General features: G+C 38.6%; 1 protein-coding gene across 1 annotated transcript in view; it reads left to right on the top strand.

Annotated features, from left to right (window-relative positions):
• Positions 1 to 16,110, top strand: part of mgarpa (mitochondria localized glutamic acid rich protein a) — a 29,956-nt gene extending 13,846 nt beyond the window's left edge. Inside the window, exons 4-6 of the mRNA XM_052039792.1 lie at positions 5,975 to 6,142; positions 10,313 to 10,516; positions 12,296 to 16,110. Of these exons, the coding sequence (XP_051895752.1) occupies positions 5,975 to 6,142; positions 10,313 to 10,494 (350 nt within the window). The 3' untranslated portion in view covers positions 10,495 to 10,516; positions 12,296 to 16,110. The remainder of the gene's footprint in view (positions 1 to 5,974; positions 6,143 to 10,312; positions 10,517 to 12,295) is intronic.
• The last annotated feature ends 541 nt before the right edge of the window (positions 16,111 to 16,651 follow it).

Raw genomic sequence — 16,651 nt, forward strand, 5'->3', positions numbered from 1 at the left:
CCTGCCCTAGTCTATATCCCTGGTTTCACATAGTAGCTGATATTAGGTTGACCTCAGCCTTGCATATACTTATAAACTGAGCATCTGTAGCTCTGTGGGATCAAGAATTCCAAGGATTCATAAAATTCATTGTGAAGAAATTTCTCTGCTGTTCAGTTGTATACAGCTGACCTCTTAACTTGAGATAATGGCTGCAAAATTTGGCTTTGAAAGTAATTGGCACTAAATGGTTTGTGATATGTGTGCACAGAGAAAAGTCATCATGATGTCAATCCTCATACTATCCTAATTCAAAGCCATGCCACCAAATTGGGTCTAAATGGTTCAGTTTATATTGACTCTGCTAGGATTTAGACTTAGTGGACTATGCCATTGACTGCACTCATTTTGCACTTTTTATTCATAGATGTACTAAAATTGGAAGGGATTCTACTCCCTTGGTATCTGGATGATGTATCCCATTAGTCAGTGCTTGGCATCCAGACAGTGGTCATGATTCATGTTTTTTGTTACAGTTTGCTGTGGCGTTGATATTTTGGATTTTCCTGAAAATTATAAGATAAGATATAAGATATCTTTATTAGTCACATGTACATCGAAACACACAGTGAAATGCATCTTTTGCGTAGAGTGTTCTAGGGGCAGCCCACAAGTGTTGCCACGCTTCCGGCGCCAACATAGCATGCCCACAACTTCTTAACCCGTATGTCTTTGGAATGTGGGAGGAAACCGGAGCACCCGGAGGAAACACATGCAGACACGGGGAGAATGTACAAACTCCTTACAGACAGCAGCTGGAATTGAACCTGGGTCACTGGCGCTGTAATAGTGTTGAACTTTGATGAGCACAACAGCTTTCTCATATGTTTCAGTCTTGTGATCTTATGAAAGGAACCTTCTAGGGCAGGTATTGTAAACCACAAAGCAGGAACTCATAGCAGGAACCTAAATCCATGAATACAAATAGGGATTACATGGCAATTAGTTTCACAGTGTGATTCAATGCAGAATGAACTAGCATCCTTATAAAACAAAGTTCCTTAATCCAAATTATCCAGTAACTCAATTATTTTTTACATCAAAATTCCACTTCTTTGGGCTATTGATTTTCCTTAATTCCATCCTTTTCATGCAAAAGTTCCGAGTTATCAGGAGTCAGGACCTGGAGACTTGTCAGCCTGCACTTCCAGAATTTTGCTCATTACCCCTTCTCTGTTTTTCCCCAAGTTCCTCCCTCCCTTCCAATTCCCAATTTACAGCTAATTCTGGGATATTGCTCATATCCTCTATAGTGAAGATCTATTCAAAATAACTCTTTAAATCATCTACAATGCCCTTTAAAATCTGTTCTTGGAGGCTTCTCATCTTAGGAGCCTTCATTGTCATATTGTCAGTTCCAAAATTTTCACTATTTTTTTCCCTTTCTATTACTTGGAGTAATTGTAGATTTTAACACAGTGATGCTTCATAATGCAATTTAATTGACTGTGACATGACACGATTAACAAACTTCCATTCATTTCTTCTGCTTATTTCCCAATCTTCTCCCTTCCTCTCCTGAAGGTGCTGATTCATGTGGGGATCCAGCTCTTTAGGCTGTTATCCACTTTTTTTTTCCCCAACTAGTAGTTCTCATGAGCCTGTGTGTGGAGAAATATCCGCACTGCAGGGTATTGTGGGGTTGAAGTAAATCCTGCCTTCAGTATGTATCCACATGTAGCCAGGATCTGCACCAATGAAGTATCAGGGGCAGGAGCTATGCTAATTTTTACTCTTCATTAGTTCAGAGATCCAAAGATCAATTGCCATACCCCAGTTGCTGCTTGCCTGAGCAAACTTCACACAGAGCTGGAATCCTCCCTGGGACATTCCATTTTTGAATTCTGTAGTGACTGATGTTCTAACTTCAAGGCCATCGAGGGAACTTGACAGCATTTTCTGTCTTTAACAAAAAGATCCTGATACCATCTGTGTTTTAACAAATTCTTTATTCTTTGTTTCTCCTACTTACATTTACAGAGAAAGCTGGTGAGTACACAATAATCATTAGACCTTAATATTACCGATATGTAATAAGTAGTGAATTGCCTGGAGCAACTACAATTTACATTCTTAAATGTTTGTAGAAATGCTGACTTAAAACCATGCATGACTGAAGATGCTAATACAGCTAAGTGTTAAGGCATGGTTAGTTTAAGATTTGCTTACTAATATGCAGTTAATTGCATTTGGGTCTATTTAATGCAATCTTTGGCTTATACAGTATGTGGGTAGTTTTACTTTGAGATGTGCTGAAAACTTAAATGCTGTAGGTAACACTAGTCAAAACTAGCATAAGTACTGAGGTTTTTTAAGAGGTAGTACATCTGTAAATGCACAATGTACTCCACACAAGTAAGATTTTTATGAATGCATATCAAAACCCTAATAGACACATTTCACTTAAACAAAAGTTAAATGGCACTAATATGCATTATTTTCATCACTTCCAACATTCTTGGGATAAATATAATTTATTACATTCATTTCCGTGATTTGGAACTCAAGTCCTCACAGTCTCACTTTGGCCCCAAAATCCAGCAATCCACAGTGGAAGCCAATGGAGCAAGACTTCACTTCTACCATCCATGACTCAATCAAAATTCCTGGGCTAAGGAATTTGCATTGAGAAAAAATCCAATTCTGTCCACATACCTGGTAAAAGATGCAAGAAGTATACCAAAATATATGGGATTCTAAGAAGGTTACTTCCCCTAAAGCAGCCTGTTAACATGAGGCCTACTCCTATTGCTCTGAAGTATTTCTCACCTTCCTCTCTCAGACTTACCTGACAGTGGGAGTACAAGAGAGAGGATGTAACCATGCAAAACTCTGTCCCCATCTCGTAACAAACTTGGGATCCCAGTGTACCTGGGTTCCACAGCAAACCCTGCCCCTTCGTTCCTCATTTAACTCCCAAATGCCACCGAAAGATTATGGATATTTTTAGATCACAATGTTTTAAAAATCAAATTATAAAAAAAAGCACACACATATGAGATTATGAATAAAGCATAACATACCAACACAAATGTGTGCATACATACAAAACTCGATATAAACATGCTCATTAAATTCTAAACCCAAGAGCCCCATTATTGCTTGGGGAAGTAAAAATGGACTCTCCAACATTCTACTGACATTTTTACCCATGGTTATTGTTGGATCTGGTTATTTTCAAATTCGCAGGTTCTTTCAGGAGTCCAAGCAACTTGATGCTTCACAAAGTTTTATTGGAGAAGTTTAAAACAAAGAAACAGTCACAGAGCACATGGCACTAGCTTTACTACTAGGAGATGAGCTGAGACAAAAGGAACTAAAGATGAGCTAGGTCCAGGGGGGAAAGTGAGGCAAGAGAGAGAGATAAGCAAGAGAGTCATTAACCAAAAAAACAACACCTTTTATACCTGATATAAGTGGTACTCCTTAGCTAACAATAGTCCAACCAGGAAACCTATTAGATGCCTGTGGCAAAACCAACCAATGAGAAAACACGTATTCACCTGATGGGCAAACCAATAAGCTAGGAAGCGACCATTCCTTGTACACCCACTTGAGGTGTATTAAACACTATACATGTTAAAAAAAACTACTTAAAACAGTCGAATCCAACATTACATAAAAATAACCTTTCAAACATTGAGAGGTAAAAGTATTTTAAGTCTAATGGAATGAACATATTAAGTTCTGTAAACATATTTTAAAAATCAGATCAATAATGTTACAGACTGCACCTTAATACTTAAAAGAGAGAAACGGCAGTAAAGATCTTCCATTCTTCTTGAACTGGAAGATTTGTTTTTGTTAGATTTATTCTTTCCCAGCTTCCAAGTATCTATGGTAAGCTGTTAGTTAGTGATGGGTACATGGATAGGAAAGGTTTAGAGGGATATGGGTCCTGTGCAGGCAAATGGGACTAGCTTAGATGGGAATCTTGGTTGGCATGGACGATTTGGGTCTAAGGGCCTGCTTCCATGCTGTGTGACTCTATGACAGGTAGGGAATGGAGGGATATAGACCATGTGCAGGCAGATATGCAGTTTAAATTGGCATCATGGTTGGCATGACATTATGGACCTAAAGGCCTTCTCCTGTGCTGTACTTTTCTATGTTCTACGTTTTAAGGGGTTAATTTTGAGGATAAATCCTTCTTGTTTTTCCCTCTCAGCTTTGCAGGCGATCTACGTGTTATGGGGGAGGGGCGGTTATGTTTGTAGAAAACAGTCCGTGTCCGTATTGTGATTTTCTCTAATGCAAAGCCACATCATCTGTGCATGTATCAAAAAATGCGAGTTGAAAAATTAAATTATGTGTTTATTTATTTACTTTTTCTCACATAAATTTCATGAGAGCGAATTTTTATTCTGTATCTCAGATTTTTTGGTCGTGATTTGTGAATACTATGAGGGGAAATTTCTGTTATCAATACATGGCAGTTGCCTATATTCTGTGTTCTCTGTGTTCATGTTAAGCAGTATTTGCTACAATCAATTTTCCATCCTTGATCTTAACCTTTGCCACAAAATGTGCCTATCTCAGTCTATGGTATTACAGGAATACGATAAGTAATCATAAGCATGGAACTGTGACTTACTGTTCAACATTTTTTTGATTGTCTTCTTTATTGTGCACTTTCCAGAATAAAATGCCAAGAACACAACTGTCTAAAATGTGGATGTATAATTGGACACCGGGGGTAGATTCCTTGTATTTTTTTCTCATTCCCACAGAAATTTATTTGAATTGAATGACTGCTTACTTATTGCCAACATTGCTTTAAAACATTATTAATTTATGCAAGAGGTAGAGCTTGGAAATGAAAGTACATCATTAAAGCACATCCTTATAAAATTTTGCATTTATTCAGTTTATTTGAAAGCTGAGCATATTTTCCATACCTGTTTATGTGTTTATCCACCTGCTATGTACTCTAATTCAGTAATCCCTTTCAAGCCAACTGATAAAGCATCATGCACTATTACTTGTTTCCTCACTGATGTTGAATTTCTATAAAATACAGTCATATTAACATACCCCGAACTATAATATTCTTCATGTAACTTGCAAGAACACTTTATAAAGAGGGGAATTACTGTCTGTCAGTGTCGTTGCCTGTCTTTTCCTTCTCTATTTTTCATTTCGGCTAATGACTGTCTATTGCATTTTAAAAAAAAACGAATTGCTTTTTGCATGTTGCAAAAGCTTATAAGTGATACCTTTGTGATTTTGGTTTTGATGGGAAACATCACTTCAGCTGTCATCATGGGTTAGCTTAACGGGCTTCATTATTGAGAGGCTTTGCAGGTGATGCAGTGCTGTTTGCCTTGGAGATTTCTGGTGTGGCATTCCAAATTGTATTGCACAACAGTTCCTCCAAATGTTGATAGTTTATAATGACAAAAATTACCTCATTCTCTCCAATTTCCTCCTGCCACCCCTTATCATTTCCAAGTGTTGAATCATGCTAGGACATGGCTCTGTTCACATCTGTTTTCCTGGCTTAGCATATCAGTGTGGCCATTCTGCTGTGAGATTGTAGGCAGGATATTAATAGTCTGCTGAACTATTGAGGGAATCCCTGCTAATTATGATCCTGGGCTAACTGACACCCACACTAACTCAGGTCTCAGCACGATTTACCATATGTTAACTGGGATTGGAATACCAGCTTAGTTATTCCTCCTTCTCATTGGTGCTGAGTCCAGTTTTGGTGTCTAGCTCCTGCTTTGACTTAGGTTTCAATTTAGGATCTAAGGTCTGAGTGGTTTAACACCAGACCATAGAGTATGCCCTCCTCATTCCTTTGAATGTATTGTGTGTTTTGCACTAAATTCTGCAAGCAGCCCTGCATCAGTCTGTTGCAAAGTTACTTGTTCGGCATGGCTCATATTGTGTCTGCATATAATTTCCTGTGGCTCTGTTAAACTTCCAATAGATTCAGATGAAGTGCAATCTCCTGAAGTGGTAGAAGCTGGTGAAGAGGTCTCTGCAGCCGAAAATGTTGAGCAACCTGAAAGTCCTTCATCAATTGAACCCAGCGAGGAAAAATCAATAGTGGAAGAAGAAGTGATTAAAGTTCTGCCACCATCTACTTCAACTAAAGGTTAACTAGCCTCTCCAGCCAGAAATCATACACTGCAGTAGAAGTATATCACAGCCTTATCTATTTTTCGGTAGATGGATATTCCCTTTATCAGCTTATGTAGGTTGATTTTACCTAAAGCGTAAGCTAAAGCCACATGTTCTTTCACATATTTCAGATTCTTAACAAAATATTATGATGTCCTTAATAAATGAAGCAAAAGAAGTAGTGGATATGCCTTTGGCTCAAGCTGAGATGAAAGAGTATCCATAAGCTAAAGTGACTCAGTAGTCAATGGTCAGGATATATTGGAATGGTTTCAGCCATTGTTTCGAATGCAGTTATAAATGCAGACAAATATCTCATCCATTTATCATATTTGAATGAACAGGCAGTCCCCGGGTTACCTAAGGCTTCTATTCCTGAGAACAGTCCGTAAGCCAATTTTTCCGTAAGTCCGAAACATCAATTTTCTAAAGCCACCCATATCATATCACCCTGCACACATTTCCTGTAATTCTTTCATTTCACCAAATATTCATCCTAACACTACCCAAACTTAAACTGATGCTAATATACTGCACCCAGTTGTTAATGAACACCACAAAACATTTTATCTTTACTATGTTTATTATTACCATCTTGAAAAATTCTTTAAAAGTTTATGGGAGAATCTGCATGGTCAGATTTCTGTAAGTCAGGCCTTCTGTAACCCAGGGAACACCTGTATTTTACGAACTATACAAAATGAAACCAGTATATTTTCATAATTTAAAAATTATTTATAAAGCAAGAGTTTTTTCAATTATGTGATAAACTGTGGGGTGTAAAATGTCAGCTTTAGTCATTGGCACTAAAGGGGATACAACGGGCAGCCAATTCCAGCACCCTTTCAGGTAACAAAAGACAAATTGCCACCTTGTGTGGATTTTTGTTTAAAAACTGCCAATGGAACCATTGCAAGCTGACAATGGGAAAACAGTCATTTATTTTAACTTGCTTTCTCAGAAGATTTCCCTAGCTAGCGTGCTTCCATAATAACTGATTAATAAGGATCAGATTAAGTATGTACATTAACACACCAAGCATTTTCAACAAGCTGTTTCTGTGAGTTTGAGGGTTGGCATGTGAAAAGACTTTTCTATGGGAAATATGAACCACCTTGCATATGTGATAATGTGCCCTCCTTTATCGTCTTTAAACCCATTTAATATTATTTTTTAAATTCTAATTTTTTTATTTTTGTAACAAATATCAAATACTAAATTTATGCAGAGCATATTGCAAGACTTCCTGGCCCATGGAAATGCTATTGGGTGATTGGAATGCTTACCAACATGTGCCAGTGAATGGAGTTTCATGGCTCTTAAATATAGTAGATTTTAAATTGTTAAAATGTAGCTACATAGTTATGTGGAGAACAATGGATAGCCAAATGTTGCCTTCAAAGTATTGGTGAGAAAACTGGCCTGTTCTGTTCACTGTGTAAAAGTGGTATGAGATTATCAGGTTGAGATTATTAAGAGTTGATGAGCCAATTGTGTTCATCCATCATTTGCGTTCCACCAACTGTAGTTGTGGCTCAGCGTTGAAAGACATTGAATGCCATGAGTGCTCCATGTGCATGGTAGATATGAAGTAAATTAACTTCAGGAAGTTCATTCCTCTTTCCAATCTAAATCACTTTTAACCTATAAATGTAACTTCATCCTAAAGCAACCCCCAGCATTGAAATTGAACCACAAGTGTGGACTCCAATTCCTGCAGATTTTAATTATTTAAAGATCATTAAGTAATGACTTTTCAAAATAAAAACTTTGCCTTTTCCTTTCTGCCTTTTTTATCTTGTCCCATAATCCAATCATTCTTTCTCTCTTCCTCTTGGCATTGAATTCATTCACTCTATACTTTTTTCTCGGTTATCACGCTGTTCATTATACTATAGTTCAGTCTGAATGATTAAGAGATGCACAGATGTTTTCTCTATTTCCATGAGCCTCAGGTGGCATCACTGTGCCATTTTTAACAACTTGCCTCATCATGGTGGAAACTATTAGATGATCTACACATCAGAATACGCCTCAGTGCAAACAATAAGACCTTAAATGTGAAATTTTCATAGTTCATCTATTCAGCTTCACCCAAAATATTGTTCCCAGTCCAAAACACCAGACGTTTTTAGGAACTATATCAAGGAATAGGAGAGGGTCCAAAGGAGATTTACCAGAATAGCACAAAGGTTGAAGGATTTTAGTTAAGTGGTGGGGGTGACAGAACATGAGGTGTTGGGATTGAACTCCATTAAACAGATTAGGTTACCAGAAAAATTAATATACATATTAAAAATTCTGTGTGGCTTTGATGGTATATATTGGGAGGGATTGTTTAGAATGGTAGAGGACTCAATAAACAGATTTAAGATAATTAGCAAAAGAACCAAGGAGCAGAATTTTTTTAGACATTCAGTTGTATTGATTTGGAACCTTGAAGGCTGGTAGAACCAAACACACAAAGAGTTAAAAACTGCATAGCTTTCGGGTGACAAGAGGCAAGTGGGACTAGTTAGGATATCTCTTTTGTAGCATAGTCACAATGGGCTGAACGGCCTTCCTCTGTGCTGTGTGATCCTATGAAAATACTGTAGGAGTTGATTTTATTCAGAATGCAGCAGAAGTCTAAAGAAGTCTTCAGCACTAGGCTGGAGAAATGGTCCATGGTCACCAGTCCTGATTGTTTCCAGCAATCACTTACGAGTGTTAAATGAAGACATCCTAGGCTTGGTCAAAAGTATTTGGTCAAAAGATCTGTCAATGCTGCAAATAAACAAAGGTGATTTCAGTGTGTGATACACTTTATGATGTCTTTTCCTGTGGAACAAAGCTGGAGAAGTGGCCTGAAACTGATCACCGTTAGTCACTCCTGAGACAATTGTGGGACAATTGAGTTTTCATTGTGAAGTTATGGGCTTGGTCCCGACAAGATCACAAAATTTGTCCCTCTCAGAGTACTGACTCACCCCACGCTCTAATCTCACTCCCGATGTGCCCAGGCCCCAATCCCTCATCTACCAATTATCTGATTCCCGAAATTCCGATGGCTCAGACCACCTGATCAACTACCCTCTGATCCCCTGCTGCCCCAGTAGCTCTGACCCTTTCATGCCCCAATAGCTCCAATCCCTCAACATTGCTGATCTCTTGCCTCTCCAATTCCATGAGACTTTTACAACCAAATGGCCTTGATTCCCAGATTCTCTGATTATGATGATGAGACTATTGAACGGTTCCCATATACAATGAGATGGACTCTGACCTCACAATCTACCTTGTTGTGACCTTGCACCTTATTGTCTACCTGCACTGCACTTCCTCTGTAGCTGTGACACTTTACTCTGTACTGTTATTGTTTTACCTGTACCACCTCAATGCACTCTATACTAACTCAATGTAACTTCACTGTGTAATGAATTGACCTGTACGATCGGTATACAAGTTTTTCACTGTACCTCAGTACAAGTGACAATAATAAACCAATACCAATACTAGTACCAATGATCCCATTTCCTCAAAGCCTTAACCTCCTGATTTTCTAGGTTTCAAGTGACTGTCCCCTGTTTCCTTTGACTTCTTGCAAAGTGAATATTCTTCTTGTATAGTGTAGACTGGATATTGATGGTCCATTAGACTGCAGTGAGCATCCCTGGTGATTACGATCATGTGGTGTTCTGAAAGGTACATACTTTCAGTTCTCAGTAACCTTCATTGGATAATGAATAAGAATGAAACCCCCAGTGGTATTGAAATTAATTTTTTCATCTAACTGCTGGTTTAACTAAAATTAGAAAACAGCCCAGTCTGGGATCACTAGTCTAGCACCAGACTGTGCTAAACATTGTTGGCATATATTTTGTGCAATACTGTAAAATTGATGACAGTGAGTCTGTTTTACAACAATCCTTTGACTTCAACAGAATTAAAAATCAATGGAACTAAAAATGGTCATTAGCTCTCAATAATTGTTCACCTTTGGGTAAAATCAAAACCTACATTACAAAATTAACATCTGTACCCTTGTGCTACAGTCGACTCTGCAAGCAGCTCTACATTTGGGGTGCAGATTCTCCTTAAGTAAATATTAATACAATATCTGGATATGTTTTGATGTGCTATCTTGAACTCTCATTCAAACCAGATGATTCCCAGACTCCTGAAGCAGTTGAAGCTGGTGATGAGGCCTTGGAGATGGTAGCAGTGGAGGTGGAAGTCCCTGTGGCTGACGGTGTTGAGCAGACAGAAAATCTTCCAACAGCTGTGGAACCCCACGAGATACCATCCGAAGAAGAGGCCGTGACACCGGCTGCAAAAGCTCAATAGCTATAACCGGAACAAATTAAAGGTTACTTAATCCTTTCTGAAAATAATTACATATTTCTGTTAAAATATATAAACATACAGCTTGATATTAATCTCCTTCTCAATTAACCTTGTCCTCCCATCTGAGGTCACCACCCACCTGTCCTCTCTTATCCCTTCCCTGCTTGCTCTGCTCTATATGGCCACCCCTTGATCTTGCACACTCTACCAATTCCCATTGTCTCAATGACAGCCACAACCATTTCTGATCACTTTTTTATATCCCTCTATATCCTCAATCAACCCCACTTTCCTTTTCCAAGGATGCTAATGTCTATCATTTGGTCCCTTGTTCACCATGGTAGCTCTGCCACTGTCAGTCTTCTCGAACACACTCTCACCCCAGGCTGAACGATGTTCTCTATCTGTCTATCTCCTACACTGGACTTCCCTGGGACAGCCCTCACCCTTCATGTCTTAAGTTGTCCATAGAGGATTAAATGATTATATCATTAATGCCACATTTGTGACTCTGCCCTCAGCATCCCATCTGGACCTGATTATTTATCTGCCTAGGATATGGCCAACATCCTAGTATATAAGTTTATCAAAGTTTAGCTTCTCCGCTATCTCAATTACCTCCTCTTTTACCATGATTTTAGCAGCAATTTCTTCCTCAATAAGGGCAGATGAAATGTACTTAAGTTACTCTCTCTGCATGGTTTCCCATTTTTGCCCCTAACTATCCCGTCCTCGCCTCACTACCTGATTATTATTTATATCTCAGAGGGTTAAATAGCAAGGATAGATTATGTAAGCTTAGAAGCATTAGGTGATCTGGTTGAGGTATTTAGGCTGATATCAATAGGATAGACACCAGGAAACTGTAGTGCATGAGGCTGGCACATCTGACAGCAACCTACCTGAACAGGGAATGCAGTAGAAAGAAGGGAAAGAGAGGTCACAGCAAGGGTCAGGTAAGGGAGAAATCATGTGGGGGTGGGGGAGTTAAAAAATCAAGGGGATATTTGAAGATAGCTAAAAGAAGACAGTTGCAGGGAGCGGAAGCTTGTTGTGGAATGTAGGTTGGGGGCAGGGTGAAGCAGTGCTATCCTCCCTTGCTCCTAAGCATTGATTTAAAATACTTGCCTATTGTATCCTAACTTCAAATGGATTCTAAAACAAAAATGCCTCCTCCATGGAGTGGATTTCATGCAGTAGTTAAACTGGATGTTGGTGTCTTCATTGTGGGCTTTGATTGGATTTCACATTTCAACCTCAGCTCTCTCTGGTTCTCTTCCATTCACAGGACATGGATGTGGGAGTTAAAATTATATTCTTGCTTTTCAGTCAACGTATTATTACCTGCTATTGGAATTTGCTTGGGATTTTGTTACCCAAGTATCTCAAGAAATACATTAATAATAATAATAGCCTCTGGATATAAGAGAAGTATTTTTCTTCCGAAATCCATATTATTCAAATATGGTTGCCCAGAAAATCAGAGGTCAACAGGACAATGGTTGAATGGATGCTGATAACAAAGTGTCCGTCTGATGGCACACTGGAGACTTAATGTCAAATTAGCAGCACGTAATTTGTTAGAAAGATAGCCACCCAAAGTCTACCAGGTTGAAATACCTGGTACCAGTAGCAAAAGATGGTATGTATTAAAATGGTAAATGATAGTCAGTGAAGGCTTTGTTCCAGGGAAAATAAAAAGAGAATGCTGCAAATAGATTGTGAATTGCAGTAGAATAATGAGAACATCTCAAAGAAAATCAATAATGGTAAAGCTATATTTGCTCCATCTCTGTTACAGATGAGCCGATTTTTCACATTTGCCAACTTGATTGTTTGGACCTTACAAAGAGTTATAACGTGCAGCAAAGATGATGCACAGAAAACCTGCAATGTCTATGATTGAGGAATAGTTCTAAAAGTAATTTATTTCTTACTTTACAATGTATACTCTAGTGCAAATGTATTATTTCAGCTAAAAGAGATCGGCATTAAGCCATAAGATTAGGATTATGTAACTATTAGCTCTGCAATTGTACTTACATACTCTTTGGATTTCTAAATAGACATTAATATTATTGATAAATAACTAATTCCAAATTTAAATAAGCGTTTCTGTAACACTACAGAAGAAGATGGAATATAGCAATAAAGGAAAAATACATTGCAGAGAAGCGAGACTCAAAGAGGGAGGGCAGTTATAGGAGATGTTTGAACTATGTTGATTCGTTCCTTCAGTTGAGGCTAATGTTTTACTTAAGATGATGTTTATCGATGCTCAGAAAAGGAATGAAAAAAACAATACAGATCAAGTTTTTCTACCTTATGCCAACGTGAATCGTTATATCCTCAAGATCAAACTCAGTAGTGGAGATACAAGAGACTGCAGATACTGGAAAAAACAAACTGCTGGAGGAACTCAGTGGGTCGAGCAGCCTCCCCCTCCCAATCCCCCTCCTGGTTCTATCCATCCACACACTTCACCCACCAGATCCCCTCTCCCCTCTAGTTCCACCTGCCCTTCTTCTCTCCATTAATGCTTCCCATTATCACCTTTTTTACTTATCAGATTCCAGCACGTGTACCTTGATGTGCCCACTTATTACCCTCCAGCCTCTGTCTCCATCTTCACCCTCCTGTCCCCCCATTTGGCTCCAACTGCCTTTTTTTCCTTGTCTGCTTCCACCTATCACCCACCTGCCTCTGTCCTCCAACTCCACCCCTCCATCTCCCCCACCAAAATCCCTCACCCCTCGTCAGTCAACCTATCGCCTACCGGCCCTTTCTTACCCCTACCCCCTCCTCTTTATACTGGTTACCTTCCTTCTCCACTCTCAGTCCTGACGCAGGGTATCGACCCAGAATGTTAACAATTCCTTCCCCCCCCACAGATGCTGCTCAACCTGCTGAGTTCCTCCGGCAATTGGCTCAAGCTCAGTCGTGGTTTGCTATTTATCTAATACTCGCACTAAAAGTGTGGATAAAAATTGGTTTTTAGAGGAAGAATAAATGTGGGTATTACAATTTCTATAGATGCTTTGGTTCAACTTCTTGGAATTTCTGTGAGCCATCTAATGGTACCTGTACCACTAAATCAATGTTAATCACAAATTATCTGCTTGGAAAAGAGACCTGAACCTAGCAGTATAAGCAAATCTAGAATTAAAACTGAGCCATTCAGCCCCTCCCAGCCTCTTCCTTGATTCAAAGACAACATCGACTGATCCATAACTTCATATCTAATTTTTGTCCATATCCCTTCATATCATTGATCAACAAATTTTAAATTATCAGCCTTTGGCCATAGGATTGTTCTCCAACTTCACTCCTGAAAGGGCCGAGTCTAGTTTCTTCCCTTTTCAAGAGTGGTAAATGCTGAAGCACACCTGGTACAAAATGATTGCTGTCAAATTGGCTTAATGATAAAAAGCTTTCAGTACTTCCACTATAAAAATGGTTCCTCCTCCCAGCTTTCTAACCAGCAAAAATAATTACCATTTTTCTATCCTATCAGATTCCCTCAATATGTTTACCTCTCTATCAAGTAGCTTCTTAAATTTACAAGTAGGTTATAGTCCAACCTACACTCCCGCGCCCTCCCCCCCCAATTTCCTTTTGATCCCTGGGATGAAAATCATCTGATTCTGGGGGATTAGGCACTTCTCAGTGATATTAATTTCTTCATTAGTGTTAAGTTACATTAACTTGGGTGATCTAAATCCCTGATTCGTTACTAGTTTCCAAGGGATATCTCGCATGCAGTTCTCTTCCACGATGGGAAATATTGATAATATTCAGCATATCTTCCATTTCTTTGTTTTCATTTACAATGCCAGTGTTCTTAGTTTTTTAGGGGTCCACACTGCTCCTGACCACTCCTTTTCCCGAATACAGTTGCAATTATTTTTTTAATATTAATTTGGATATTTCCAGTTTCTTTCAATTCACCCTTTTTATGTAACTCTTATATTTCCTTTGTCACTTTTTGTTGTTTTTTGAATCTCTCCCAGTCTAGTTATTTTTAGTCTATTTTGTACATGTTATATTTTAGTCTTATGCTTTCCCTTTCTTCTCTGGTCATCTGTGGCTGCTTTGTTTGGTGGTTGGAACCCTTGTCCCTTTGGATCATAAAACAGTTCCATATCACATCTAGTTATTTTACAAGAACCTACATCTGAATTTTTTTTTCCAATAACAGGTTTATTGGTTGCATAGTGCTGAAGCCAGCCTAATTTTAATCTGTCGAGATGAAGGGTCTTGACCCAAAATGTTGACTGTCCATTTCCCTCCATTGATACTGCCTGACCCATTGAGTTCCCCCAGCATCTCATGTATTGCTCCAGGTTCCAGCATCTGCAGTCTCTTGTGTCTCCTAATCTCAGTCTGGTACCTTTATAGCTCTTACACGATTCTCCCAGTCAGCTACAACATTGAAGTCAATCATTTTGTGATTACTGTTAGATAAATATTACTGCACTGTTAGGCTGCTAACTAAATCTGGATCATTGCTCAATCCCAAATCTAATACTTGTTAGTTCTGGGATATATTACAGCAGAAAACCATCATGAATTAACTCAATAGCCCTCCTTTTCCAGCAATAATAAGGGTGAGACTAATACAATTGCTGTTACTACACCATGAAATTAACAGTAATTTAGGAATTTTCCCCACATACTCAGTTTACCGCAGAAATCCCAAGTTTGCTGTCAGTGATTCTCCAAAATTTTCACCACAATAAAGGGAAATCAGTTGAACTAATGAAAAATTCAAGCAATTGCAAATTCTCCTCAAAACACACAAAATGTGAAGTTTGGACACACGAGAATGAATTTTAAGAGCTTCCAAGCCATAATTAGCAAATTCCTTTGGTTTATAAAAATTTGAATGTGAATTGTAAATCCTTCACATTGATGTTTAAAAATGTAATTTGAAATAATCAACATGAATTTTATTATAAAAAAAGATATTTTAGTCTCAGTCTTTATACTGTTTGTGCATTGACATTTATTTAATGGGCTATAAAATATTTCAAATATCATCTAAAAATGATACTTTTTTCTTACTGGCTTGGCATCTGTGAGAATTCTTTAATGTGATTGTTCAGCCAGTTTGATGATGTCTTGACTGCTGGGCGCCAGAGGTCCTTTGAACCTGAAACCTGACAAGAACTGTTGTTGGAAAAAGAGAAGTCTGTGAGTCAGAGATTGCAATATCTTTGTCAACAGTTTTTGAGTTTGGTAGTCGGCATTATTGCTTTGTTACTGAGTGCGAAATAACAGTCTACCAAAAGACAGAGACATTTAAAAAGTCAAATAGACTTAAGTATTTCTTAATAAAATTGGCAATAAAACTTTACAACACCTTAAAGTACGAGAAATTAATTGGGAATGTTAAAATAACAGAAATTACATGCCTGCACTTACCATTTAACTCAAGATGGGTGCCTCACTCAAATCAATGGTGTTTGCTTCTTTTGTCCGCTATCACCAGTCCCTCTCTTCATTATGTTTGAGCTCTGTTACTGGACAGTTCCAGAACGGGAGGTCAGAAGCACTGACGTCTGACTTCCAGCCTGGTTCTGATATCAGTGTTTTACCACAGAGGCAAGTAAATGGAGACAAGCTGAACAGCAAACTCCAGGTAGCCAACAATGTGCAATGGAAGTACTGGCCAAAGAACAATCAGGCCTAATGTACCCTGATGTGTTTAGTCACAATCATCTTGCAAGCATGGCTCAGCAACAGTCACCATGTTGTACTCCCCAGGGTGAATTTGCATTCGCAGTTCAATTTGTCCCTTTGTGTATTTGTACAAACATAAACATTTTCCTCTCAGTGTTTCACTCTCATACCTCTGATTTCACTTTCCTTTTATAATCACCTAACTTTTTTGAAATTCCAGTGAACCCAAATGGGGCACGAATGACCATTTTGGTTGTGAAACTAAACTTCAGTTGCACCCAGGACTCAAGGTATTGGCACAACTGAATGAATATTGCACATTTTTGTAATGAAGTGTGCAATTCCTTGGACTCAGGCTGGCTTTTGTGGGGGAGGGGCAAGTTAGTTGGAGAATGCAGAGTATGCAAGGGATGAGTGGAAACTGGAGAATGATGATCCTTGGGTCAGAGTCATGATGCATATGGTCCGAAAGGAT

The sequence above is a fragment of the Pristis pectinata genome, chromosome 2, assembly GCF_009764475.1.
Source record: "Pristis pectinata isolate sPriPec2 chromosome 2, sPriPec2.1.pri, whole genome shotgun sequence".
NCBI lineage: Eukaryota > Metazoa > Chordata > Chondrichthyes > Rhinopristiformes > Pristidae > Pristis > Pristis pectinata.